The following is a 27351-nucleotide window of genomic DNA, read 5'->3' on the forward strand; positions in this document are numbered from 1 at the left end:
GAGTAAGGATGAGGCCTGGCCCTGCAGGGGTCCCTTAGACCCTGCTCCAGCCCTACAGACAGCAGCCATGCACATGGGGCAGTTGTGCTGCATGAGTTGTTCAATATTTTAAACTACTTGTTCAGAGTTTAAGAGAATGGCCACCAAATTCTTTGACATTTGTCCCATTGACAGATGGGGACCGTGTTTCCTTCCCTTGAAGCTGGGCTGGATTGTGATGACTTTGACAAATAGGGCATGACGGAAGTGATCTGTGTGAGGTTTTGTCACAGAAGGAAATGCATCCCTGAGCTGCCACATAAGGGCTTCCACTACCCTGGGCCCCAACCCTGGTGAGGTCACATGTAGGAGTGTTAGGGGACAGTCCCAGCTGAGCCCAGCCTTCCAGCCATCTCACCAGCACCCAGCATGTGAGTGAAGAAACCTCCAGATGATTCCAGCATCTGCCCTAGAGTTCTCTTGACATTTGGGTCTTCCCGACAGAGTCTCCAGACTTGCTGGAGCAGAGACAAGTTATCCGCACTGGGCAACAGGTCTGAATTCCTGACCTACAGAACCCAGGAGCATCATAAAATGATGGTTTTCTACCACTACCTTTGAGGTGGTTTGAAAGCAGCAATTGCAGCAGGGTTTCCACCCCTGCAGGTAAAGGTAAGGAATCTGAGGCTCAGACACACAGACACACAGACACACACGAAGCGATTAGGTCAGAGTCACAAGAGCCAGTGCAGCGCAGAGCCAGAATCTACCTCTCCTCTGTGTGAGCTCAAAGCCCCACTGATCTGCCTCACTCTTTGCTCCCAGGTATTTCCTCCCCAAAGCTGTATATTAACCTGCCCTTTAATAAAGCATCATTGTTATGTGGTGACCTGCATGGGGAAAGCCTGGTCCTGCCCTACAGACCCCTGGCAGGAGCTGTGATGAGATGCTTGTAAATGAATTGAAGTCCCGCCGATGTGGCGTGACATCTGGACCTGACAAGGACATGTATAAACATATTGTCTAGCCCTGAAAACAAACACACGATTCTCAGGGTTGCACTCTGTAAAAGTTTCTAGTTTGCAAACTAGAAAATGTTTGGAGGAGTTGGCCCCAAACCGGGCTTTAAGAGGGACAGTTGAAGGGACTGGGGACATTTAGCTTTGACAGAAGAAGTCTTGGCAGAATATGTGGGCTGTCTTCAGAGATCAGAAATGTTGTTAATGGGAAAGGATAAGCTTTGTAGCCCTAGATGGCATAGTCTGGAGAGTAGACTCTATGGGGTAGAATTTGGCTAATCAAAGCGGTCCTACTTTGGTCACCTCTAAAAATCCAAAGACACTTACGTTCCAGTGTACAAATCTTTATTGTTCTGAAAAGCACAACACAGGTATCTCAGCTTCTCCTGCAACCAGTTCCTATTGCCATTTGGTGAGGATTAGAGATTCTCCAGGCTTGCATCATGGGAGGAAGGAGCACTAATTTGATCAAGGACTAGAGAAGCCCAAGCCTCTTAGAACACAGTGTCCTTGTGTCAGGCCATTAATTTTCAGCTTTCTCTGTTGGTAGGATGATGAGAGAATTTTTCTTCTACTTATAGCCTAGTATTTTAAAATGAAGCTTGTGAATGAATGTTGGTGATAGCCCACTTGGCCTGGATATATGTGTTCCCTTCTCAGCTGCCCACAAGCATGTGCTCAGAAACAAACAGGCTCTCACGGCCTTCTCTGGTTGCCTGAAAGAGAGGCATATCAGCTGAGACACTTATTAAAATTCCATATTGTCTGGTCTATTCTCTGCAGATCTCAGATTAGTAGATGGGAGTGGGCTGAGAGCCTAGGGGACTCTGTGATCAGTCAGGCTTGGGAAGCTCCTGGGTAGGGAGAAAGAAATCATCACGAGCCCCTGTCGACCCCTTCATGCTGAGGTATTTGTCAGATCAGATATATGCTAAGGTTGGCAATGTGCTCACACCTGAAAATGACTTGGGAAGACAGTGGAAGTAGGAGCCCCAGGCTGATCCTTACTTCTGGGTCAGGGAAACTGGCTGGAAAGCACTGGAAGCTGGGAGATAGAGGATTGAAAGCTGTGCTGTGGTTCCCCCAACCCCCATCCCCATCCACGGCCAAGGTTGAGCAAGCAGGACCCAGTGGCTCCACCTTCTTGGCCTTTGCTCTTGTCCTTCTGAGCCTTCAGGGGTCACTGCCCACCAGGTTCAGCAGGGCATTCTTGTAGTCGCTGCTTGTGTCTTCCTGAGGACAGGAGGAACGTGAGAATTAGAAGGGGGGTTGGTTTGTGACACTGGCTTGACTTGGAGTCACCTCCATCAGGAGCAGCTGCTCTTATTACTAGGAGTTGTGCTTCTCTGGGGGAGACCTGGCACATCTCTCTACAGGTTCCTATGCCACAGGCCCCTCACTGTCACCCGTCTTTCTTTGTTTTCCATTTCAGGCTGTTTCTATTGCCACCCCCAATCCCCTACCACCTACCGCCCCATTCTGAAACATCTTAAAGCAGAAGTGTCTTTTTAGCATATTGTAAGTTATGTGTGTCTTGGAAAGTGTAGTGAACAATGGACACTTGTAGAATAACTAGAGGCTTGACTTAATAGCCAATGAAGACTTAGGGATATATTTCTCATGACTTGACTTCTGTTATTGAAGCCGTCAAGGCCTCATTTGGTATTAATGGCCAGAAGAGCTATTTCTCTTGAAGTTATAGCAGTGTGATAATCACTGTGTTTTCTCAGCTCTAGAACGTTCACTAATTGGAATCAGGTTAGGCAGCCCACTGGAGCTCATATGATTTATGTCCTTAAATTTTTGCTGTCAGGACTACCTGTATCTGTATTTGAATGCTACGCTTCGACTCCTACTAAACTATGTACCCTCACTGACTCTTCAGATATGGTTCCTTCTGCAAGGATTCGGTGTGTCATTTTCAAAGGGGCAACCATAACTCAAATGCAAAGCTAACTTTCTGGGTGAAACGTACAGGGGCCTCCACTAGCTACACCGACCTCCTTGCTGATCCCTGTACATAGCACACAGCAATGAATGCAAGAGTGTGATACCCACTGAGGAGGGACGGACACGTGTGACTTATGACATTGGTCACAGCCTTCAGGGTCCCCAGTAAGGTCTCTGTTTAAAACTGCTGTTAGAAATGGGAACTCATGGCTCACCATGATCATGCTGCTGAGGGTCTTGCCGTACATCTCCTTGAACCGACACTTGATGAGATTTAAGTCAATCTCACTCCTCGAAACGATGTTTCTTATCAGGGTCCCATCGTGAGTTCCAGCTCCCTGGATAAGACACAGCAGTCAACCATCACTTCTTGCCTTCCTGGTCCATCTCTGTGATAATGGACAAATCTATGTTGGGTTCAGGGGGCTTTCGTAGGGGATGGAGGTACAGGAATGAGCCTCCGCTTTAGCAGTGAAGCACTGAGAGGGATGCGCTGAGGGATGCGCTAAGGGATCCCCTGATCTCTTCTCACTCACTGCCCGTTTGTCTCTTATTAGACGCCAAATGCCCCAGATGGCAGTGTGTGTTTGATTTGCTACATCAGATTCTAGACTGCTCCAGGAATAAGGCCTCTTCCTAGGGTAGCAACATCATGAAATCAGCTTAACTGGCCAATTCACATGCAGGACCCTCCTACTCACTTTCATCCTTGATCACTCTCATGTCAGAGGGAGCCACGTGACCAAGGGAATCCCATGCCCTCTCTCATTTCCTGGCCAGATGTAGCCAGAGAGCTTGGGGTTCTTGCTTCAGGTGATGTTAGCAACCATCAATCAGTGAAGGTGGGCTGACTTTAATCTCCAGGAATTATTTTCACTATCTATCTTCCATTGTGGTTCCAGATACCAGAGCCTCCCCTGATATGAATGTCTTGAACATCTGAGCGGCCAGTGCCGCCTTTTGGACAACAGGCAAACCCAGACGGGCACCCTGGCACACGCAGCGTTGTTGAACTGCTGTGTGTGGCAATCTCCCTCTTAAACATGCCCGTTCAAAGGATGCCTTGACCTCCTGGCAATCCTGACCTGTGCTTTGTCAAGGAGGCCACGTGGGCAATGATGCATAAATAAAATCATGAATAAAAAAGACAATTGCACTGGCTTGGACTCAAATCAACACTTTGCCACCTACTAGCTGTGTGACCTTGACCACAAGCCTTGGTTTCACCCCCTCTGGGAGGGCAGATTACTGCATAAGTTTCACAGGATTGTGGTGAAAGTTCATTACCATGAACACCTGTTGAATGCACCTACTCAAATTCAGCCTTCAGGAGCTGTGGCTTCCCTTCCCTAGCTTGGTTTGCCCTTTGAGAACTAAAACCATTCTGGTCCACAAGAGGCTGGGATAAGAGGAGACCCAAGCGCCGAAGACTTGGGTGGTGGCTCTGAGCTCTTTGGCTTTGCAGCTGTGCCGTGTAGGACTGAAGGTCAGGCGCCCAGAAGACAGAACAGTTACCTTCATGGCATAGTAGATGCGCTCTGCAAAGCAGCTGTGGAGGTTCCGGGTGCATTTCACTGGCAAACAGGAAAGTTCTGTTAGCAACCAGAGGTTGTAGGCGACATTGTATACATGTTTATTTATTTATGTCTTGCTTTGGGTCTTAAGGGTTAGTGTTGTGCAAGTCTTGGCCTATTTATCTGTGCTCTGCCTAGTCCTAAAATGAGAGGCTTTGTGTCAGGAGGGGTGGGGCAGGGAAGGAAGCCCAGGGCACTGGGCACAGGTGCAAAGGCCGAGAGTAGGCAGACAAAAGGGCGAGGTGTGAATCGCACTGGGACCCACAGGGCTGGTCTGGCTCATCAGAGCACAGCTCCACCAAGGAAGTCCCTGGGCTTTTACATTCCAGACACAGCTTCACCAAGAATCTAGCCACACAGCTCCATGGAGGAGCCACCGTTGTGGTGACCACTGGCCTCTGAGTGCCTGCTTTACATGTCACCTCTCAGAGGGCCCCTGCAGATTGAATTCTCCTGTGATAGATGGGTTTTGGACCCAGAGCGAGAAACACCCAGGGCATCTGGCCCTATCCTCGCTTTCATGGATGCTGTTTCAGAGACTTGGTGTCTGGGTGGGGAGGTTGGTGTTTTAATCCAAGGTGGCAGAAAGAGCGAGGGCTTTGAGGGAGGTAGGCATGAGTTTGAACCCTGCTTGATGGCACCAGGTGCCTAGTGACTTGATCTCCCTGCCTTGCACCATCCTCACGTGTGAAGTGAGTGATCAGTCTTCAAGGATAAACAAACAGGAAGTGCCCAGCACACCAGGGCCCGGCATAGCCTTGCTTTTCCCTGCCTGTAGATTTTATTCAGGAGTTGTTTAAATCGGATCCAGGGGCTGCCTTTGGAAGCTGAGACTGGAGCAGGAGGCATGCTTAGATGCTCCGATATAGATTGGATTTATCACAGCAGTCAAAGGCAGCTGGGAGAGTCAGATGCCCCAGTTTACCCCCGTGGACCAGGACACACTGTGCAGCTCCCCTGGCTGCTCGGCACCCAATGGCCACAGCCTGGTGTGGAGGTGACCTTGGCTCCATCATGGGAGGGAGGAGGGAAGTCCCTCTGCCCTGGGCCTCAGTTCTTCACTCTGCAATGACTCCGCTCCCTGTCAACTTTGGCTCTGGACCCCAGGATGTGCTCTGCAACCTGTCCTCCTACATGAATCTGACCTCATGCTTCGTGGAAGGTTCTCAGTGTTCCCCTAGTGTCAGACCACCGATCACTCAGTTTGGATTCCAACGACACATCATCATTTCTTCAATCAGCAACTGAGGCAGGGACCAAACCCCTGGCTAAAGTCCAGCTAGGTGACTTCTTCAGGGCTTCAGTCAGAACCGGAATGTTCCTTGTGCGGCTGCTGTGGGTGAGCCAGGCCCTGGGCCCCGCACAATCCTGCACGTGTGTGCACACACTCACACGCACACACTCACACACACAACTCTCGCGCACACACTCATGTGCACACACTCTCGCATGCACACACTCACACACTTAGACGTGCACATGCACGCACACTCACGCATGCACACACTCACACCCACTCGCGCCCGCACACACGCAGTCTCACTCGCACACACATGCAAGCACACACACTCATGCACACACGTGCACACACTCATGCACACGCACATACATGATGACACACTCATACGGCACTGGGCACTCTGTGGGCAGCACAGAGAACAATCTCTGGCACACTGAGGACACGAGGGTCTCCCCTAGTAGCTCCAGTGTCCTGGGTGAAGGGTACATGCTGAGAGTGGCGGCCGGTGTGGAGGTTGGCTTTGAAGGTGAACATAGGGACCCAGCACTTGCTATTGCACCCTGGGCCCTTCGCCCTTTGGTGCTGCCCCACTTCTGAGCCCCAGGGCCAGCGGACACACGTGAGCCCGAGCACGGAGCTCCGTCTCTCACCCACTGTGAGCATGGCCTCCTCCAGTGAGCCGTGGGTCTCACTCTGGATGCTGTCCTCAATGCTCTTGCTGGCGATTTTCTCATAGTCCTCAAACACTGTGGAGAGACGCCTTCTCTCAGGGGACACGCGCATCTCAGCGTGACGCCCCCCCGCATCTCAAACAGGAGACTGCACATCAGTGCACCACCCCTGGCCTCCACTTGGCTGCTGGGGAAAGGGTCCGGGGCCCCTTGGCTCTTTCCCCAGCTCCACGATTTGACAAGGCCGCGCACTGGGCACGCGGTGTGAAGGGGGAGGGCCTCCCTGCCTCCCCGGTGCCTCTCTTCAGGTGGGTGGCACCGCGCCTGCACAGGATGCTGATGAATTCCATCTCATCAGCCCCACAGATCTTCTCCCCCGCCGCGTAGAGGTCCTGGCATTGGGACGCCCACGACAACCAGTGAAGGCGGGCAAGGGGGGTGAAGAACAGCCCCCCATCCACCCTGCCAGGTTGGCATTCTCCTCTGCTCGATCATCTTTTTGACTGGGAGCCTGCTATCCCCGTGGTTAAATTCTCTTCTCGATACCGGGCTGCTCTAGGAACTGTCCCGCCTCCCCTCTGGGGCTTTGCTCTGCCTCTGGACACCTTCAAGAGCACTGCCAGCAGACAGACCTATAGTGAGCTGAATGCACACATCTGGGCCTCGGAGGCCCAGCATCCCTGGGTTCGTAGGCTGTTCCTGCCCGGGCAGAGCTTCAGTGAACCCCACCCAAATCAATCTCCTTCCTCCCCTCCACCCTCACTTCCCTTTGCAGACACCAGAGGGTAAAGGCCTGCAGAGAGCTGAGCCAGGGCCCAGCCTAGCATCAGAGAAAACCCCCGTGGGCAGAGGGGCTGGGTGAGGCTTTTAGGCTTCAGCACCCCGGAGTCTAGATGGCAGAGGGTGGGGTTCAGGGTGGCCTGCAGGGCAGAGCTGCTGAGGGGTAGCCTTACCTGTGCATCTTGCAGGGCCAGTCCTGGGTCCACGAAGCCACACAAGTCATCTCTGCTGCCCTAGGAACAGAAGAGGCGACTCTGTAAGGCAGGCTGGCTGAGCAGAGCAGCCGGGACAGAGGGGACAGCCAGGTAGGAAGGCAGGCAGTTATCCTCTCCAGGCCTTGGCCTCTCATCCGTAAAGGGAGAGTCATAAGGAATGTCCCGTAAGGAGCTGCGGGACTCAGTGAGCAAAAGTGAGCCACGTGCCTGGCATGGGGCCTGGTGGGAGGGACCTGCTCAGTGACGGGCCCTCTCCTACTTTCTGGAGAGGTCCGGGGGCTCTGCCATGAGGACACTCCGAGCCCGCTGGGATGTACCCAGTGAGCCCAGGCCCCAGTGGCTGTACCACACCCTTGCCCCCCACCCCACCCCAGTAGCTTTGCCCAGGAGCCACTCTCTGAGGGGGGATCTGTGGGGATCCCCGAGACAAGGGGCTCCCAGGAGGCTGGGCTGTGATACCTGCAGGAGGCACACCAGGATCCTCTCCAGGTAGCCGCTGGTGTCTGCTTGGATGTCTTCCTCCAGGCTGGACCAATAGTCTGCAGGGCATCAGGACCATGAGGCTCAGACCTGCTTCCCTCCTCCTCGCCCCATTTCTCACCCTTTTCCTGACTAAAGCCTTCCAGGAGAGGTGAGTCCTTGGCACAGGGAGAGTTTGCTCTGTCCAGGTGTCTGAGTGGCAGAGGCTCCCTGCTGGTGGTTGTTCAGACCTAGGAAGCAACATGGGATGCCAGCCAAGCTCAAAGCACAAAGATGGGCCAGGCCAGAGAGCCAGGGGCTGCTGATTGAGCCTTATTTCATCACGTGGTTCGGCAAAGCCAGGAACTTCCGGTGGACTCCCCACCAGGCAGACATTGTGGAGGATGGGCTTTGCCTCGCAGCCCACGAGAGCTGGCTAGGGCTCCACACCCGCCACTGCAACGGGGCCCTGCATGGTCCCCAGGGTCAGCCTGTGCCTGGCCAGGAAGGTGTCAGCCCCGCCCACTGCTGACACAGCCAGCGGCCCGCAGTGCTGCCACACTGTCAAGGGGCAGAGAACTTAATGGGTGCATGCCCTCCCCCGCAGCAGCCCATGCGCTTAGGGAGCTCAGAGACGGATCCCGACTCATATCCAATCTCACTGTCAGGCACGGGATTTGGCACACAGAAGGTGCTCAGCATCTGTGTGTGGAAAAGCCCAGAAAGAATCCTTTCCAGTGTGGCCCTGTACACGGCTTGTCTCTTATTTGCCGCTAGGCTGCCAAAGCTCATGGTCATTCCCAAGCTAGCCTTTAACTCAGGGCCACATCCTCCCTCTTAGCAGGCCCCTTACCCTCCTCATATGCCTTCATTATCTCCTGCAGCTCTTTCTTGGTCCGAGAAGCCAGGATTTCGATGATGATGCCTTCTCTGGTTCCTAAGCCCTGTGGATAAGAACCTCTGCCTGCTGGAGAGCTCTGTCCACACCCTCCTGCTCTGTCCGCACCCTCCTGCTCTGTCCGCACCCTCCTGCTCTGTCCGCACTCTCTTTTGTCAAGAGGCAAAAGGAAGAGTCCTAGGACGAACCAGTTAGCGCTCTGCTTGGGGGCCTCTGCTGGAGGATGTTACTGGGGGAGATCACGTGCATTTGTCTCCAGTGGTGGATACTTGTGGGCAAGTGATGTGATGGGAGAGCTGTGTCTCAGCTCAGCCCTCTATAGCTGGGTGGTCCCAAACAGGTCACTCCACCTCCCTGAGCCTGAGGGTCCTCATCAGGACACAGGGATAATAAGTCCCACCCCGAAGGTGGAGATAATAGATGTAAAATGCATGGCATGTCCACACAGTAAGTGCCCTTTCAATTTTTCTTTTTTTTCCTGCACTGTGCAGCATGTGGGATCTTAGTTCCCCAACCAGGGATCGAACCCGTGCCCCCTGAATTGGGAGCATGGAGTCTTAACCACTGGACCACCAAGGAAGTCCCTTTTCAAATTTTTTTTTTTTTGGAGTAAGTACCCTTTCTTTCTTTTTTTAAATTAAATTAAATTAAATTTTTTTATATAGCAGGTTGGTATTAGTTATAAGTGCCCTTTTTTTTTGCGGTATGCGGGCCTCTCACTGTTGTGGCCTCTCCTGTTGCAGAGCACAGGCTCCAGACGCGCAGGCTCAGAGGCCATGGCTCACAGGCCTAGCCGCTCCGCGGCATGTGAGATCTTCCCGGACCGGGGCACGAACCTGTGTCCCCTGCATCGGCAGGCGGACTCTCAACCGCTGCGCCACCAGGGAAGCCCTATAAGTGCCCTTTCAATGGAGATGATTATTATTACTTGATCCTGACTCCTTCTTAATCATCTTCGAATGCAAAAGGAGCAGTGGGAAGTAACGGGAAATTGGGGGACCAGGCACGAGACAGCAGAGGCTGGTTCCTAATTCCTGCACACCTGGTCTAGCAATGTCCTGAGAAGGACGCATTTTGGCTCCATCAAGGCCAGATGATGGCGGAGGCCAGTCTGTGTTTGGTGGCAGTCTGAGTGATAGGGACAGAGTAAAGGGACAAAGAAAGTGATTAAATAGTTAATCCCACTAGGGCATTGTCAGTAGAGAAGAAAAGTATGGGAGACCCCTGTCAGTTAATGATCACTCAAGAGACCAGGTTTGCTTAACCACAAAACCAAGCAGGCTTGCTTAGCAACAAAACCGTGCAACAGAAGCATGGCCCCCAGACAATAAAACAATGGTGGAACGAGACCCACATCCTGCCCAGTGAACTCAGTAAGTTAATGATTCCTAGAACATGCTCCTCTGTGCACACTAAAAACAAAAATATAAGGAAAAGGTGATATTATACTGAAACCTGAGATGATTTACCATATTTTAGTATACGTCACATCCTTTTTGCTCATTTCCATTGCACCACGACAGTCCCGGTTTGACCATGAAACAAGAAACAAGGGACAAGAAAACTCCCCTGCCTGACATGGAGGAGGGAACTGATGACAGAAGCGTGAAGTCTACTCAAGAACGAGGAAGAAGGTGGTCTTCTCCCCCTCCCCACTCTTCCTTTGATTATGAAACAGTAGGGCTTCCCTGGTGGCGCAGTGGGTTAAGAGTCTGCCTGCCAGTGCAGGGGACGTGGGTTCGAGCCCTGGTCCGGGAAGATCCCACATGCTGCGGAGCAACTAAGCCCGTGAGCCACACCTACTGAGCCTGCATGCCACAACTAATGAAGCCCACGTGCCTGGAGCCCGTGCTCTGCAGCAAGAGAAGCCACTGCAATGAGAAGCCCGTGCACCACAACGAAGAGTAGCCCCCGCTCGCCACAACTAGAGAAAGCCCATGTGCAGCAACGAAGACCCAATGCAGCCAAAAATAAATAAAAACAAAAAAAACAAAAAACAAACAAAAAAACCTGTAGCCCACTAAGTTCTTGGGGTAGCACCCTCTTGCCCACCTACTTGTAAGCCCCACAAGAGTCCTATTCTAATAAATCACTTCTTATCTATCACTTTGCCACTCACTGAATTCTTTCCGTGCTGAGATGGAAGAACCTACGCTCTACCGAGTCCCGAAACATGTTGTATGATTTCACGAGCAGCAGGCTGCAAGCTCGCTGGGCTCGTTCCAAACAGTGGCTCAAGGGGAGCTCAGAACTCCCTGTGCCAGGCTTTCTGGGGAAAGCAGTCCTGGGCATCGTTCCCCCACCCAGTCCTTGTAAGTGTTTCTGCCCCCCTCACCCCCCGTCCCACTTGCTTGGTTACCTTCATGGCGTCGTACAGCTCCTTGGCTTCGTATCTGTATGGAGTGTACATGAGGGCTATGATGAGCCTCTCGAACTTGGCGCTCAGTTCCGACTTCAGCGTCTCGATGAGGTCCTAAGGCAGGAGCAGGGAAGGGTGGTGCTCTGTGCGCTGTGTCCCCTGGAGTGCAGGCAGCGGGTGCTGGCTGGGCCCAGGGGCTCTGGCTGGATTTCCACGTGGGCTCTGCCACACGCTGGTGCTGGCTGGGGCTTCTTGGGCCAGCAACTCAGCCTCTCTAAGCATCCTTACCCTTTTCTGTGAAATAGAGACCTTGGTGCTCCTGCTTCATACCATTGCTTAGGCGATTGGTGGAGAGATGTCGAAATTCCTCTTAGCGCAGCGCCGGGCACACCATGAGCCCGAAATACAAGTCTGTCATTAAGCTCATCAAGTCCCTGTCACTTAGCCCATAGACAATGAATGAGTGAAATGAATTAAGGAATCTATCTCACGTGTGTCTCCTTCTAAGGGCACTTATATTCGAAAGAAACCACAAGGCCACACCCAGCTGATCTCCCCTCACAGCACAGCGAAGGACCAAGGGCCTTGTCAGACCTGGATTTAAACCCCAACCTTGTTGCTTATAGGCTCTGGGATCCTGGGCAACATCCTCCACGTCTCAGAACATGAGTTTCCTCTGACGTCGAATGCAGAGCATAATGCATCGTTGTGAAGGTTAAGAGAGAGAAATTATTTTTTAGGAGAGCACGTTGGTTTCTCCCATGGAGTGTTTGGGCTTCATCATTCATCTTCCTGGGTCAAGTGTCCACATTACCAATGTGTGCTAATGGAGGCTTCCGGCCACCATGGCTCTGTGTGCATTTATTCCTGTGTTTAGCTAGGATGCCGATGCCTCGCTCTGTCCTGGGGGCGGCGGGAGGAGGGACAAAGGGTCCAGGCGGCGTGCTCCCTGCCCTTGGATTTCGCCTGTGGCAGGAGGGGAGGGGCACGGGAAGAGCAGCTCCAACACGAGGAGACAGTCCTGCGGCACGGCACAGAGCAGAGCCCGGCCTGCATCTCTGGCGTGTGGGAAAGAGAAGGGCCTTCCAGTCTTGGGGAATAGGACAAGGAAAGCATAGAGGCAGGGAAACAGCTCAGGGATGGGGCCGTGGAGCAATTGTAAAGGAGCAAGTGAGAGAGAAGGTGGGAAAGGAGGTTGGGGCCAGACATCAGAAGGCTGGACCAAGCCAGGGCTGTGGGGAGCCATCAGTAAGATTTCAGAGTTAAATCTGATTTTCAGAGAAACAATGCATCATGTTTTTAGTGTATGTCCCAAATGCCCCATGTTGCCAGTGCGCTGGGCTCTAGACCAGCTGGACCTCATCCAGCAAGGCCCTGCCTGCAAGGCTGTCTCTGGCAGCAGTGGTGCCTACAGCCCCCCGACCACAAGTGCCCCCCTTTACCTTGCCAAACTGAACCATGAAGGACTTGGCGATCTGCTGCCTCTGTGCGTTGCTTCTCTGTATGAGCACATCGATGATGGCCTGCTCGTTGGTCCCTGCGGGGGGCACAGTATGAGCACCCTCATTGCCCCTGGGGGACTGAAGAGGGCTGGGGAGGAGGGAAGGTAGCTGTTTGGTGGCCAAGCAGTGGGGACGCACCACCTGGAAACTCCCAAACCTGATGATTTTTGTGGTGTACACAAGACAGAAAACCCATCTGTCCCCCCCATCCACACAATGTTGGGGTGCAGCCAGGCCCAGCCTCACAGCGATAGAATCTGAGGCCCCTCTGGTTATCTGATCTGCTCTGGACATCAGCTGGAAACTCCGGAGCTCAGGCAGCGGGACCTCCTGCCCTGCCCTCCCTTGTGCTGGTGGCCATGGGGGAGGATGGGGACAGAGGGTCCAGAAAACTGGATCTGAGTCCTGGCCCAGCAGCTGGGTGAGTAGAAGCCTCACCTCCCCAAGCGTCCACATTTTTCTTTGGGAAGTGGAGATAATAATAAAGATTTCACAGGGAGCAGAAGACGGAACATGATTTCTCAGCTTGTCTGGGAATGGCAGTTTTTGTTAATGCCCCAATTCACCAGTCAGAGCCAGTTAGAGGGTAAATCCTGCCTGCGTGACAGCATGAGGGCTGTCTGGGCCGGGTTATCCAAACCCCAGCGGGCCTCCGCCAGCCCTTTCCTGCTCACACACAGGAAAGCAGGCGCTGGAGACAGGACGGTCAGCTCTGCACAGCTCCCAACATAGTCCCATCCGAAATTCAGTGACACGCAGGGTTCAGAGCTCTCGGGGCCGTTTTATGAGGGAGATAGCGCAGACTGAATGGGGGGAGGTCTCTTGCACAAGGACTCGCAGGAACACACAGCAGATGGCCTCCCCCTCCCCACCCCCATTACTCGCAACTGCCCTCCCCCCTCTCCAGTCTTGGGAGTCTGTGTAGACCTGTTCTGGGGAAGGTGGGCCCTGTGTGATTCTCTGGGTGCCAGAGGATTATGGGGAGACGCTCATTCCCAGGGCTGTGAGCAGAGGGGTCTTGAGCAGAGTGGGCAGAGCCCCAGAGAGTCACGGTGTTCTGGGTCAAGGCCACTCACCGATCCCCTTCATAGCTTTGTAGAGGGTCTCTGCGTCGGGGTCTGGGTTGAAGTGGGGACTGCTCTTCACCGAGACACCCTTCTGTTCAGTCTGCAAGAGAAGCCACGCCTGCTCAAAGCAGGAATGTGGGGACGGCAGCGCCCCTTGCAGCCAGCCCAGCAGGGTGAGCACCAGCTCGGCCCCTGCAGACCAGCGGCTGAGCCTCCATCCGTCCTGGCCCTGCCCAACCATCCAGGGTGAGGGGAGGCCCAGGAGAGGCTGCAGCTTCTGGACATGCTAGTTTCCATCAGGTCGTGCTGAGGAAGGGGCACCTTTGTCCACTTTGCACTAGGTTGCCATATGGTCCTCTCAGGTCAGGGCTGCAGAAGACCCACGTGCCTATTAGCCCCTTGGCCAAGGGGAGGCCTGTCCTGCCAGCTTGGCCCTCAGGCTGGAAGGAGGGGCCTCCTGAGGAGGACTGGGTCGGCGTCACCCGGCCACCCTAAGAGATGGAATCCCAGCTCTCAGCCCCAGTGCCAGCCCTGGGGAGCTGGGGCTTGAAGGCTCAGACGGTGTAGGGAAGGACCTCAAAGGTGGATGGCACTGTGGCCACTGCCAGAGCCTCCGTGCTGACTGTGGGGCAGCAAGAAGAGGCTCTAGAGACTGGACTCCAGCCTTTGGTGTTGGGAGCCTCATCTGTCTCCTGAGACTCCCATGGCCAGCTTCCCCGTGGGGACCACACCTCCACCCGCTCCTACACACCCAGCAGCCCCGTGCCACGCCTCCTCTGTAGCTCTGGGTCCTTAGATCCACAGTTGGCCATTTGTTTTCTCCTTGCTTGCACTTCCTGGGTTTTTGTGACGATCAATGGACTTTAAGGAAAAAAATAAAAACAACCAAAAAATTTGGAGAGATAGAGTTGGGGTAGGGGCCCTGGCCTGAAAAAAGATCAGCAGGGGTTTGGGGGGGCCGCTGAAGAGGGAGAATCCTTCAGAGTCCAGTGATGGTTTTACTGTGGTGACAGGGCACAACAATGGAATCTCCTAGGAGATCTGTGAGGCCAGATGACCCAGGGGCTATTCACTCAGAGGCGTTAGCTGTGTAGGGAAGGGTACCCCCAGAGACAGTGGCCTGACTGTGAGGGATTGCTGGTTCCCCTTGGGGCTCTGTGGGACTGCCTTGTCTCCTGTGCAGAATGGCTGCAGAACGGCCCCTTGTTTTAACAGGCTGGCGCCAGCCAGAGCCACAAAACCTCTCCCATCCCCGCCCCGTCCTGGGGCGTGGGCTCTGAATCAGGCTGCATGTCTCCCAGGCAGTGCCATCTGAGGGCAGGCAGCAGGAAGGGACAACCCTGCTCAAAGCTACAAGGACAGCGATCAAGCAAGGAAAGGCTTAGTGGAGCTGAACACGCTGCCTCCCTACTCCTTCTATCCACCCCTCATCCACTCATCTACTCTTCCACCTACCCACCTACCAATCCACTCATCCATGCATCCATCCATCCAGGCAGCCAGCCATCCAGCCATCCAGTCAGCCAGTCAGCCATCCACCTATCCAATCACCATATCCATCATTTTTTCCTCCCTTTCTTCCTTCCTTCCTGACCCTGGTCAGATCCTGAAAATACAGAGCAGCTTCCCATCCATGGTATATCTGTAAGGATATTTCTTTTGAGTAAAAAGTCTTTCCCTATCCTTTGCTTGAATTTCAAATATCTGGTGACAGATTTTCCTACGTTATTTCTTAGCACCATGTTTCACAGAAGAAATTACGAGAAGTAATCCCCTGTGCAAATTTCATCCAGAGAGTCTTTGTGGTCCCAGATGTTGCCCAGCTGCATGCATGCATCTATTGCATCCCTTTTTTGTGGAGTCATGGGCAGCTGTGACTACTGTCAGTGATTTGAGCACCTCCTATGTGCCAGGCCTTGTGTGTTAGAGGCTTTAGGTGCTTTAGATGCAATGCTCTTCTTGCTGTCTCGGCCAGTCACACTAGGTAGCTATGAATGCCCCATTTTACAGCCTGGGCTCGGAGCGCCTGGTTACGCAAGGTGCGCAAGGTTACGCACCTAGTAAATGGTGGTGCTGGATTTAACCCACAGCCTGATTCAGAAGCTAAGCTCTGTCTGCCGCCCCCCTGCTCTCAATGACTCAACCTTTCCCAGACATTGAGTTTTCCCGGTACCCTTCGCTGAAGGAAACCTTGCCCACAGGGATGCAGGTCGTTTGTGAGCATGGGGTCATGTCAGATCTCAGTGCTAAGCTCTGGAGGCTACCCAGGAGGGGCTCTCCCCCGTCCCTTACCGCAGACTGGCACTCAGGGGGCTGTGCAGCAGTGACCGACCAGGCCATGTGTGCCAGTCACCACGGAGTGGCCTATTCAGCGGGTCTGAGGTTGGGCTCCGGTGGCAATGTTTGTAACTAACGCCCTGGGGGTTGTGATTTCATTGCATTGGGGAGCCCCAGCCTTACCTCCCACGCTAAGGTGTTAGGGGGAAAAAAGACAAATTTCTGGGAATCAGACCCCTCCCTAGTGGGTGGTTCTATCTACCCACTCCCCACCCCATGTTGGAGGAGGGGTCTGCCTAGGCCCTTGCTGGGTCTTGCACAGAGCAGACTAGTCCAGACAGGAACGTTTTCACTGAAAAGGTGACTCAGCCTGGCTTGTGACTCTGTTACGTGTCTGTGAAGGTCTCAGGGGAGCTGCCACGCCTTTGCCTTCCCCCATCACAGGGCTGCCCCAGAGAACTTGGGAGGCAGAACTTCATTTCCACAAGAGAGGCACAGACAGGCCCCCCTCAAGCTGATCTTTCATGCCCCTTGGCTGCCCTTGCCTTGTGGGTGGCCGAACCCCATAGAGTTTGAGCTCTGGCGTCAGGTTGCTCAGAGTCTAACCCAGACTCCAACACTTCGTAGTGTGGCAACCTTGGGCACCGTCTTAGTCTCCTTGTGGCTCCGTTTCTTCACCTGTGGGTAAGGATATTGGCATCTATATTGTACCGCAGAGGTGTACAGAGGCTCAAGTGAGATATTGACAGAGGAAGGTCCAGGGCACAGTAGGTGCTCAAGGAATGTCATTGTTATCCTGTCAGGTTGTCATCCAGCCTCCCTGCAAGGAGGCTTCTGCCTGCCTGTCTGGGTGGGCCCCAAGGATGGGCCTTTGCCCCGTCCCACTGGGAGCAAGGCCCAAAGTCAGGCCACCTTGGGCAGCAGCTGACTTTGGAAAGTGCCCAGCACTGGACTCTCCCTGCCACGTCTGCCTCCTCAAAGCCTTGTTCCCCATCAGCCAGGATGAAGCTGGAGGCCTCCCTGGCCCTTGCCCTCTCCTGGCTGTTTCACTGGGGCCAGATGGCTGCCACACCTTGCCCCTGCTCTCCTCTCTGTCCCACCTGTCCAGGCCCAGCATGTCTGAATCTGAGGGCCCCTGGGTTGTGACGTTTGTGACAAAGAGATTTCCTGAATTAGGATAAGCCCGGGTCACCCACTAAGACTCACAGAGAGCCTGGGGGCAGGGACAGAGAGAGACCCCAGTTCACACTAGACCCCCACCTGCTAGCTGTGGGACTGTGCAAGTTACTAGATATGGCTGAGCCTTGGTTACCTCATCTGTGAAGTGGAAATAGCAGCCCTGATATCCCAGGGCTGCCTGGGGATGAAATGAAGGGAGGTGTGTGGAGCACACAGCGCTGTGTCTGCCCGGGGGACATCACCTGCTCCTTCTCTTCGTCCCCCTTTTGTGTTTTCAACTCCTTAGCATGAGACAGCGTCGGACTCAAACCCAGATAAAACACTCCTGAGAATCTGTTCATTCACTGGACATGGGAGACTTGGGGGCAGGATGTGCTGTCCCCTTAACTCAGCCATCTGTCACTCTGTAAATTTCACTCATGGATTTCAAATGTGGAAGGCCCCTGCGGCCCAGGTCGTCCTCCCATCCCCTGCGGAGAAGACGTTGATGAGTCCTCTAACATCAGCCCATTCAATCAGGTGACTCTCCGGCTCAAGGCCCTTCAATGGCTCCGCATTGCTCTCAGGGTGGAGCCCAAGCTCCTTAGCCTGCCATGCACAGCTCTGCAGCACCCGGCCCTGCCTGCTTCTTTAGGTGCATTTCCCCCGACCCTCTACCTTCCCATCCAGGACCCTCAAGCTTACTTCTCTTTAAAGCCAAGCTTCCCAGTCTTCTGAACCTTTGCACATACTGTTCCCTCTTTAAGGAAACATCTGCCTGATTCTCCCTAAACACACACATGTGCATACACCGCACACACACACACACACACACATACACACATGCACACGCACACACATGGACATATGACTCAACCATGACTCCCCCTTGTTTCCAGCAGCCTGACCCCTCCCTTTGGGCTCCCCCAGCTCCTCAGCTTCCCCAGGTGCATTTCAAGTTTTCTTTATCTGCCCATCTCCCCTGTTCCCATCCTGGCCACCATGAATGCCTCTGGGACCGGGGCAGTATCTCCTTGTCTTCCTCCCCAGCGGGCAGCCCAGTCCTGTGCCTGCCCTGGCAGGAAACAGAGGGTTGCCCGAGCTGACCTCTCTCTAGGCCAACACCACGGGGGAACCCTCCACCTCCGCTTGCTCTGCACTTACCCAGGCTTTCCACCAGGCCATCTGGTTTACCTCGGCGCGCCTTTTGTCAGGGAGATGAAGATGCACCGGTCAGGCCTCCCTCCACTCTGAGACTCTGCACACTTGGCCCTGCCGCACTCAGAAGAGCAGGCGGCTTGGGGTTGGGTGTGGTGGCACCAGCATGCAGGCCCCAGGCCCCACCCCGTACCACACCTGCACACCACCCCCCCCCCACCCCCGTCCTGCCCCCGGGCTCTGGGCTCCTCCTGTGGCTCTCAGGCCCCACCCTGGCACCGGCCCACATGCCCTGTGGAAACACACCGCTGGCCGCCAAATGTCTGAGCTGTGGCTGTTACACAGACTGGGAATGCTGAGCTCCAACCTGTGAAAACCCCGCTTAGCAAACACGGGTCTTCATTCGGTCTTTGCTAGACCTGATCTATAAAAAGGAGTCTATTTATTGCACGGCTTCTCCCCAGTGAACAATATAATGGGGAGCTCTGCAAAGGACATAAAATAATGGCAGCCTCCGCTGGTTGGGGCGTCTCTATGCCTAGATCCCTCTTTAATCGCTCTGTGCACTCTATCCTCTTTAATCTTCGTCACAAAAGTTAAATGGAAACTCCAAGGTTTAGACAATTGGCATAAATCACACTTCTGGTGGGAAAAAGCCACGTGATCCACCAGGCCTCTTGGACTTGCCCGCTCTGCCACGGGCCCTGCAGGACACGCTGGCTGCCAAGGGAGAGAGGAACCTCTTGGAAAGAGGTTAATTTTTTCCTTTCTGGAGTCTGCCCTCCTTGGGGCCTCTGCCTAGAACATTCCTTAGCACCACTCTCCCCATGCCACCCCTTAACCTGCCCTTCACGGTAAAGACCTTGTCTCAGCGACTACCCGGTAACCCCTCCATCCTGGGGTTACTTCCTCAGGGCTTCCAGAACCCCCATTGCTCCTAGGGCCCCAGAGAAAAACAGTCCCACGCTGGTGTGACTTGCGTTCAGTGAAACCTCTCAGGCTGTTGATGAAAAATTAATTGGTTGATCTAAGAAAGCAATGGAAAATTTTATTCGAGCCAAATTTGAGGATTATAACCAGGGAAGAGCATCTCAGAAGGCTCTGAGAACTGTTCCGCCTGTTAGAAGTCAAGGCACAGCTATATAAGTCTTTTGAGACAGAGGGCTGTACATTAAATGACGTGTTATTAATAGTTTACGCAATCCAGATCTAAGCGCCATGTGACCCCTTACAAGATCAAGAAGGAATGTTATCTTTTAAGGAATTGTCCAGCCTGTGCCAGGAGAATGTTGCTCTTTATGACGGAGCAAGTGTTTCTGCCCACGGGAGGTCTGGTGCCGGATGTACAGTGCGGGAGAGGGGAGGCCAAAGGGCAGAGAAAATTGTTTATGTTTAAATTTTTCTTGTCTTGCCATAAAATACGAATTTTATTTCATAAGGGTAGTAGGTAAGAACTGTCCCCTCCGGATTCCTGACCCTGGTTCCAGTGCTCCTTTCTCTACACAGTCCCCAGGCTGTTCCTTCTGGAAGTGAGGGCTGGGCGGGTGGGGAGGGAGCTGTGCCAGCATGCGGAGGGGAGGGGAGGCAGCTGGGGCCGGGCGAGTAGCCGCTGCCCAGGGCTGCCGTGGGAACTGGACGGTCATCACACAGAGCTGTGGGATGCCACCATAAGAGGAAGACTGCAGCTTGCTTCAGGTCACACGGACTGAGACAGGGCCTGCTTGGGGCCCCAAACTCCCCACCCTCCTTGGGAGCCCTTGGAGCCAGAACCAAGGCGTCCTCACTGGTGAGTCTTTCTCGGGACCTCAGCTGCTCACGGGGGCCGTGCCCACGTCATGCCATGAGGATCAGGGTCTGGGGAGTGGGTATCCTCCAGGGGGGTCTGTCCAAAGCCAGTTATGAGGATGACCCTAGCTAAGTCACCCCAGTGTGGTGGCCCTGGGCCGAGCCCAGAGAGAAACTCTGGACTCTGAGACCAAGACAGGCCAGAGCCCGGTGCAGAGAGAATGTCAGACAGGGTCCTGCCCTCTGAGGGTCCACAGTGCACAGCGACCCAGTGAGGTCGTAGGAGAAGTCCTGTCCTCGGTGACCTGCTCCCTCCAGCACTTGGGCCCTCTTCTCAGGTCCCGCCCTGACCAGCTCCTGCAGGCAGGACCTCACCTTCGTTTTGAAACTCTGGACTTAGCTTCTAGGATGGCCAGCACCCCTGGCCATTCTTTATCATCTCTTTTCTGCAACCAAACTGTCCCCTAGGACTCCTCCCTGGGCTTCCATTCTTCCCCGTTTTTGTTGGTGGTTCTGAGGCTAGGCTGCCCTTTGGGCTCACCTGGGTACCTCCTACCCCAGAGATGAGAGCCCCAAGGTCCGCACCTGCTCTTTTGGGGTGCCCTTGGCTCAACGTCCCCATCCCAGAATCACCCACTCACATCATGTCACTATGGGTCTCTGACGTCCTGAGTCATCCCCACGTCCATTCTGGAAGCTCTCACCCACCCACTTGTGCCCATAGCCTGCCCTTGTGCCTACTTCCTCCTCCTGAATGGCCTTTCCTCACTCCTGGCTGGGCGTGGGCATCTCGCCGGCCCCGAAGAGTGATCCTCTTCCCCCACATTACCTGGCTGGGATAGCCATGTGATGTCACCGAGTCAGGCAGGAAGAAGGTGCCCGAAACCATGGGGCTTGCTCAGCCCTGCTGAGTGAACCCTGGCCTGGCGTCAGGCAGGGCTGGGTCTGGATAGCCGCACCCTGGGATGACTGAGCACTCTGTGTGGGGTCCTCATGGGTGAAATCTTTGTGATCTGCGCTTCCCACCGCTCAGACGGGGACTGAGGACCACACACAACAATGAGGCTGGCAGAAGCCGGCCTGGGAGGTGCTCAGTACCTAGCCAGGCCAAGCTAGAGTTCTTGTGAGGAATGTTAGGCTCTTCTGATCGGGGAGGGGGTCTCAAGATCTCCAGCCTCACATTTCACTCAAGAGCGATGGCGCTGCTGTGTTCCCAGCGCTCAGCTGAGAGCGGGCCATGCTGAGCCTGCAACCCTGGCCCGGAGGAGCAAAGCCTGTCCACAAAGCCCTGTAAGCTGCAGGTGAGTGGCAGAGAGGAAGGCAGAGGATGCTGTCGGAACAGACAGCAGGGCAGGGGGTTGGGTCTCATCTGGATCCCCGTGTTGGGAGGCTGCTCTGAGGAAGCGATGTTTCTCTGGGCCCTGATGAATGGTTGCAGTTAGCCCAGGAACAGGGCTGCAGGTGGGGTAGCAGACAGGCAAAATGGAGGTAAGGGATGCCCATGGTGGGGTGCTCATGTCCAGGTCGGGTGTGTGTGCCCGGGGCTAACTACCCATTAGAATGAGGGAGGGACACGTGGGAGGGTGTGGCCTGTTCAGGACGAGAACAGCTGCAGTCACCAGGGAAAGTAATGGGGACCACACAGGAGCCTTGCAGGCCGTGGAAAGGGTTTCTGCTTCGCCGGAGCACACTGAGGCAGTATGGACGGCACACAAAGGAGAATGGCATGCTCTGGTCCAGATTCTGGAAGCCTGCAGCTGTGTGGAGCCAGTTGGGGGGCCGGAGACCAGGCAAGTGAGGAGGAGGGGACATGGGGTTGCAGACAGACAGGGGAGAGATGGAAATGGCGGCAGGATGCGGGTGTGAGCGACAGAGATGTCTCGCAGTGCAGGGAGTTGGAGGCCAAGAGGTCAAGGGTCAAGAGGTCCTGTGTCATCCTGTGGATGTTGAAGTTGCCGGGGATAACAGTGGGCTTTGGGCTGTGGGGCAGTGTCAGCCAGGTGCCTGAGTCTACAGTGAATGAGGAGTAGAGGATGCTCATGGGCAGCAGGGTGGAGGATGGCAGAGCAGAGTGGCCGGCCTCTTCCACGGGGCCCCGACGGCATGCGGGGCCCTTACACTTGGGCACGCTGGGCTCTGGCAGAAGGGCTGGGGCCGGCCCGCTGGCACAGACCCAGCTGCCCCAGCCATGAGTCTGCTGCTCATCACAGGAAGCTGCACATTTGGTAGGAAGCCTGTGGGTGGGACAAGGCCATGCTGAGGGCTTAGGGCAGGGTCCCCCCAACCCCCCTAGTACTCTGCCATCTCTCTAGGTTTTCAAGCAATATCTCCAGTCTCCAGAGAGGGGAAAAATAGCTCTCACCATTGACAGTGTGATAGAAGGGGCCACATAATGGGCATGAAATCAACTAAGAAGTGAAACAAAAGTCTCCATCGTGCTTGTTCCATGACTCTGCTAACACTGTTTTAAAACTGATTTTTAAACTGGGCTAGTAGGCAAACATAAGCTCTGAACACGAACAGTTTACCACATCACACCAGCTTCCTGCCATCCTGTCCTCAACAAGGCACCTGGGCACCCAGTGCCTGAAGCTATAGGACAGGAAGGCCCCTGGGGGGCGAGGGTGGGACCGTAGGCAACGCCCATTAGCCCCCTGTGCCTTCTGCTCCCTGGGCCCCCAGGGTTAGACTGCTGCTGACTTAGGCCCAGCCCATCTCTGAGACAGGGCAGGACCCCCGTCCCTGGCCTCCTTCCCCTTTACGTCCTTCTGCTCGCATGGTGAGCACCTCCTATGGCTGGTGGCCATCTGCTCTCTGAGCCAGAGTTTACTTCCTTGGGATGCCTACCACCCATGGGTAGCAGAGAAATAAGGAATGAAAATTCCGGATTTCCAGTTACAAGGAATTGTATCTTTGGGTTGAAAACCCCTTGTCATCTTTGGGCTCATGAGCTGCACTGCTGGGCATCCCGATGTCCCCTGGAGCCCCAGAATCTCCACAAGGATCATAAGCGTGGGGCTGCAACACATACTTCCTCAGCTCCTCACCTGTCAAAGGTGAGGATGAGTGGCCAAGGCCCTTCCTGATCTTGCAGCAAGTGGGTCCTGACCCAGCATTGCCTCAAACTGCCAGGAACTCATGGTGCAGGAGCTGTCTCTGAGGGGCCCCCACTGTGTACGTGAGTGCAGGGAGCTATGTACACAGTCATGTTCTGTCTTCACACAGCTGGGGGCACTACGGAGGTGAGGGTGACCTGCCTGGGGTCATCCAACGTGTCCATCACAATGGAGTTGAGCAGGACCTGTGGCCTTTTTGTCTCCAAAGCTTGTAGGAGTCTTTTCCCAGGACCCCCCTCTTCCCTAGAACCCACTACTTGAAAAGAGGTGCTCCTGATAAATGGCTATTATGGGCCGAGTTGTGCCCTCCCCAAATTCACCTGTTGAAGCCCTAACCCCCAGGACCTCAGAATGTGACTGGAGATATGGTCTTTACAGAGGTAGTTAAGTGAGGTCATATGGGTGGGCCTAATCCAACATGACTAGCGTCCTTATCAGAAGAGGAGATTAAGACGCAGACACAGACAGAAGAAAGACCATGTGAAGACAGGGAGAAGACAACCGTCTACAGGCCAAGGAGAGAGGACTCAGAAGAGCCCTGCAGGCACCTTGATCTCAGACTTCTAACCTCTAGACCTGTAATAGATTTCTGTTGTTTAAGCCACTCAGTCCGTGGTACTTAGTTGGGTACAGCCCAAGCAAATGAATACAGTGGCTTTGCTGTTAACTGAACCCACACTGCACCACCCTGTTTCCTGTACCTAAGGGTCTCCCCTCTCTACCTCCACTGCCAAGCCAAGCCCTGTTCTCCCAGTCATCACAAGCCCAGTCTGTAGACTGGAGGCAGCAGGCAGGTGTGGGACCTTCATAGAAGGGGCAGGGGTTGGGGGCAGGGAAGAGCAGACATGAGGGGCTCTGCTTGCCTACATGGCCCAGCTTCCTAGGGTGTCAGGAGGACAAAGTAGGTGGGAGAAATGAGTAGGGATGAAGGATGTAGGGTGACAAGGGCAACTCACGGAGAGACAGATGGGTCAGGCTCCTTAACATGCTGAAAATACGCTGGAGGTGCCTGCTCAGCCCACTGTCAAGACTCTCAAAACCGCCCCCAGGCCCCGTGCTGGGCCTGACAGCAGCCGTGTTTGTACATGACCCTGGTGGCTGGACCAGGCATGGACATCTCTCCCCCAGCGCTGGGGCACTGGGGAGCAGCCAGACAACCTGAGCGGGGGACCTGCAACCAGGAACTGTGCACAGGAAGGCAGAGATGGGGGAGAAAGAGCAGACACACAGAGAGGGGGAGGGACAGAGGCCAGTGACGACACGGTGCAGAGAGCAGGAGAAGTCCTGCAAGAGAAGGCCAAGCATGGACCCCACGGAGTTGGCAACATCTGGCCCCACCAGGGCCTGGCTGCCTATCCACCCACGCGTGGGTCAGGACCCACAGCCACTCCAGCCCTGTCCTTCTGGCATCGGATGTGGACCCTGCCTCTGCCCAGCTTGGAAGCAGGTCAGGCTGGGCTCTCCTGTGTGGAGACTTCAAAGGGCAGGATTTCTTAAACTTTTCCATGAAAATCCCCGGTAGACGGAGAACATGAGTCAACTGGGCCACATTTTGACATGGTCTAGGAAATGTGTGCAAATTGCATGGTTCCCCTGAAAGAGTCATGGTTTAAAAACGGGCTCGTTCAGGGCTTCCCTGGTGGTGCAGTGGTTGAGAGTCTGCCTGCCGATGCGGGGGACATGGGTTGGTGTCCCGGTCCGGGAAGATCCCACATGCCGCGGAGCGGCTGGGCCCGTGAGCCATGGCCGCTGAGTGTCCGGAGCCTGTGCTCCGCAACAGGAGAGGCCACAACAGTGAGAGGCCCACGTACCGCAAAAAAAAAAAAAAAAAAAAAAAAAAAGTGGGCTCGTTCATATTTACGAACATAGTTTCTGTATGCTCCGAGAGCTCCTCCTTCTCCGGGCTGGGCAAGAGTCCTGCATGCAGAAGGCCCCCGATCAGTAGTCCTTGTGGCTGCCCCTGAGTCACCCAGGGCCCGGCCTGCATGGGCCCTGCAGTCCTGGTGGCTCTGGTGAGGCTGGGTCCCCAGTCCTGCTCACCACCCAGCCACCTCTCTGGAGTCCGGTGATGGGCAGCGCCCGTCTGACCCCAGACCTCTGTCTCCTGCCCTCTCCACTCTACTCCCTCACTCAGAGACACAAAGCATTGCCCTCAGGAGCTTCAGTCTTGACACAAGATGGAAAAGAGGTTGACTTCGGGGCACTCGTTTCCCACTGCAAACAGTCAGGCAATGCCAAGGGCCCGGCTCCCTGCTAGGAATGTGGAAAGGAAAGCAGAATGAGAGCATGACACAGAGTGGACACGTGTGCAGATTGCCCAGCACAGCGCAACTGGGAGCCCTGGGCAGTGCTTGAGAAACGGAGTTCCCTTCTGCCACCCCGACCTCCTCTGCATCCTGGGCACACGCCGGGTCCTGATGCACAGACAAGAGGGTGGGAGGGCTGCTGTTAAGGCCACAGCTTTGCCAGGTACCCAAGTTCCCTCGCGGGGGTGCGTGTGCATGGCTTCTACTTGTGTGCTTGTGGAGGAGGCCTGTGGCTGACCCTGCGGGGGTTTGAGGGAGGTTCCTGGCTTCCAGAAGCTCAAGCTTTGGCCCAGGCTTGGAGGTCCATCTGAGTCTACAGAGGCTGCTTTACACGACACCAAGAGGCACGCAGAAAATGTACGTTTTTGTTGCCCTAGTCTAAAATAAGGAAGAAGCACTGCCCAGTATATTCCTCTGTGTACAGGTCTCAGCTTGGGGCAGCTCAGATGTGAGACCTGTTACCTAAAGCTATCCTGCTCCATGTCAGGATTCAGACAGAAGGGGGATCTGGGACAAAAGGCCGCCCTACAAGTCAGGTATCAGCTGAGGGCTGTGCCCCCTTTCCTCTTTACTAGGGTGAGGAGCCCCTGGTTAATGCCAAACCAGAGGGATTGGATGAGCTAGAAGGAAGGAAGGCAGGGGGACAGAGGGGCCCAGGGGGAGACTGCCAAGGAAACTCCCTTTTCCTGCTGTCTCCTGTTACAGTCCACCGCAGAAAGGGAGGCCGGGGTCAGTGGGTGTGGGTGCCGAGCTGCGGGCTTGTGTCCCTCCCAGATCTCCCCTCGCCTGATGAAAGTGATGACTGCCTCCCTCCTCAGTTCAGAGGTCAGGAAGGAGTGATGGGCTAAACATGAGAAGGCTCTCAACATCCATTAGTAAACAGACATGTGGATTTCAGCCAGGGTCACATTAGGCTCGTTATTATAACCACAGACACATTTCTCCATTTAGGGTCACAGAGTCTCAGAGATGGGCATGTACTATTTTACAGGTACACACAGACACATAGATATAAGGTAGGAGCACAGAACCAGTTTCAGAAAAGTGTCCCTGACACTCTCAGGCCTGGACAATGCTCTCACCAGTTACAAACAATCTAAAATACTCCACTTCTAAGGGAGAGATAAAATCTCTCTATAGGATTTCACTTTATTTAACCCCCCTTTCTGCCTAAAAGAAAAAGTTTCACACACTTTCCTTGGTATCGTGAGCACATTTTCTTTTTTTGAACGTAGGGAAAGTTATGGTCATCACTATCCATCCACTTCAATCAGTACAGATGAAAAACCCAAACCTGACATATTTTTACCTCTAGTTGTCTTATAGCAATTCAACTGAAAGGCATAAATACAACATTCAAGGAGATGGGAGCGAGGGTGGAGAGTAGTCCAACGCACTATTAATGCGGATTAGGGGCAACTGGTTATTGCCCCCAGGCCCCCAACCCCGGGGGACCCCTCCTTGAGTGCTCCCGTGGGCTGTATGCATGGCGCTGGAGTGTCATACAGACCCCCTGGGTGGTGGGGAGGGAGGACACGGCATGCTAAAACATCTCTGTCGGAAGCACGGTTTCTTCTATGGTGGCAGATGGCAAATAGGGGAGGTGGAACTTTATGGAAATGGAGAGACTCCTCTAAAATTCCCCTGTGCCTAGGGACCGGGTTGGTTTACCTGGAAAGAGAAGATGCATTTCTGGAAGATGCACTTCCGGCTGGTGAACTGTAGAGAGCCTCGTCTCTTTCTGAGACACGTTTGCAACGGAGGTAGCCAAAAAATGGAAACCAGGAGCACGGAGTGATGGAGGTGAGAAATTCAAGTACTTCTCTCTGCGTCAGATT

General features: G+C 54.3%; 1 protein-coding gene across 1 annotated transcript; it reads right to left on the minus strand.

Annotated features, from left to right (window-relative positions):
• Positions 1 to 815: 815 nt before the first annotated feature.
• On the minus strand, positions 816 to 18482 carry LOC111168748 (annexin A8). The gene is made up of 12 exons (XM_022562433.3): positions 18313 to 18482; positions 13723 to 13813; positions 12587 to 12681; positions 11145 to 11258; positions 8741 to 8831; positions 7888 to 7967; positions 7387 to 7446; positions 6732 to 6825; positions 6413 to 6508; positions 4464 to 4522; positions 3164 to 3286; positions 816 to 2231 (listed from the first exon to the last, which is right to left on the minus strand). The coding sequence occupies exons 1-12, from the start codon at positions 18331 to 18333 to the stop codon at positions 2172 to 2174; spliced, it is 984 nt and encodes a 327-aa protein (XP_022418141.2). The 5' UTR covers positions 18334 to 18482; the 3' UTR covers positions 816 to 2171.
• Positions 18483 to 27351: the final 8869 nt, after the last annotated feature.

This window comes from Delphinapterus leucas, chromosome 16 (assembly GCF_059928025.1).
Source record: "Delphinapterus leucas isolate spDelLeu-1000000601 "Yukka" chromosome 16, BTC_Dleu_Yukka2, whole genome shotgun sequence".
Classification (NCBI taxonomy): Eukaryota; Metazoa; Chordata; class Mammalia; order Artiodactyla; family Monodontidae; genus Delphinapterus; species Delphinapterus leucas.

What these genes read in the sequence shown, in the direction of transcription:
- LOC111168748 (XM_022562433.3), bottom strand. Translation starts at nt 18,333, where the DNA reads ATGGCCTGGTGGAAAGCCTGG. An exon ending in GGAGGCCATGCTCACAGTGG is followed by an intron (nt 4,523 to 6,412) that starts GTGAGAGACGGA and finishes CCTGTTTGCCAG; the next exon opens with TGAAATGCACCCGGAACCTC. An exon ending in GCATCTACTATGCCATGAAG is followed by an intron (nt 3,287 to 4,463) that starts GTAACTGTTCTG and finishes TGTCTTATCCAG; the next exon opens with GGAGCTGGAACTCACGATGG.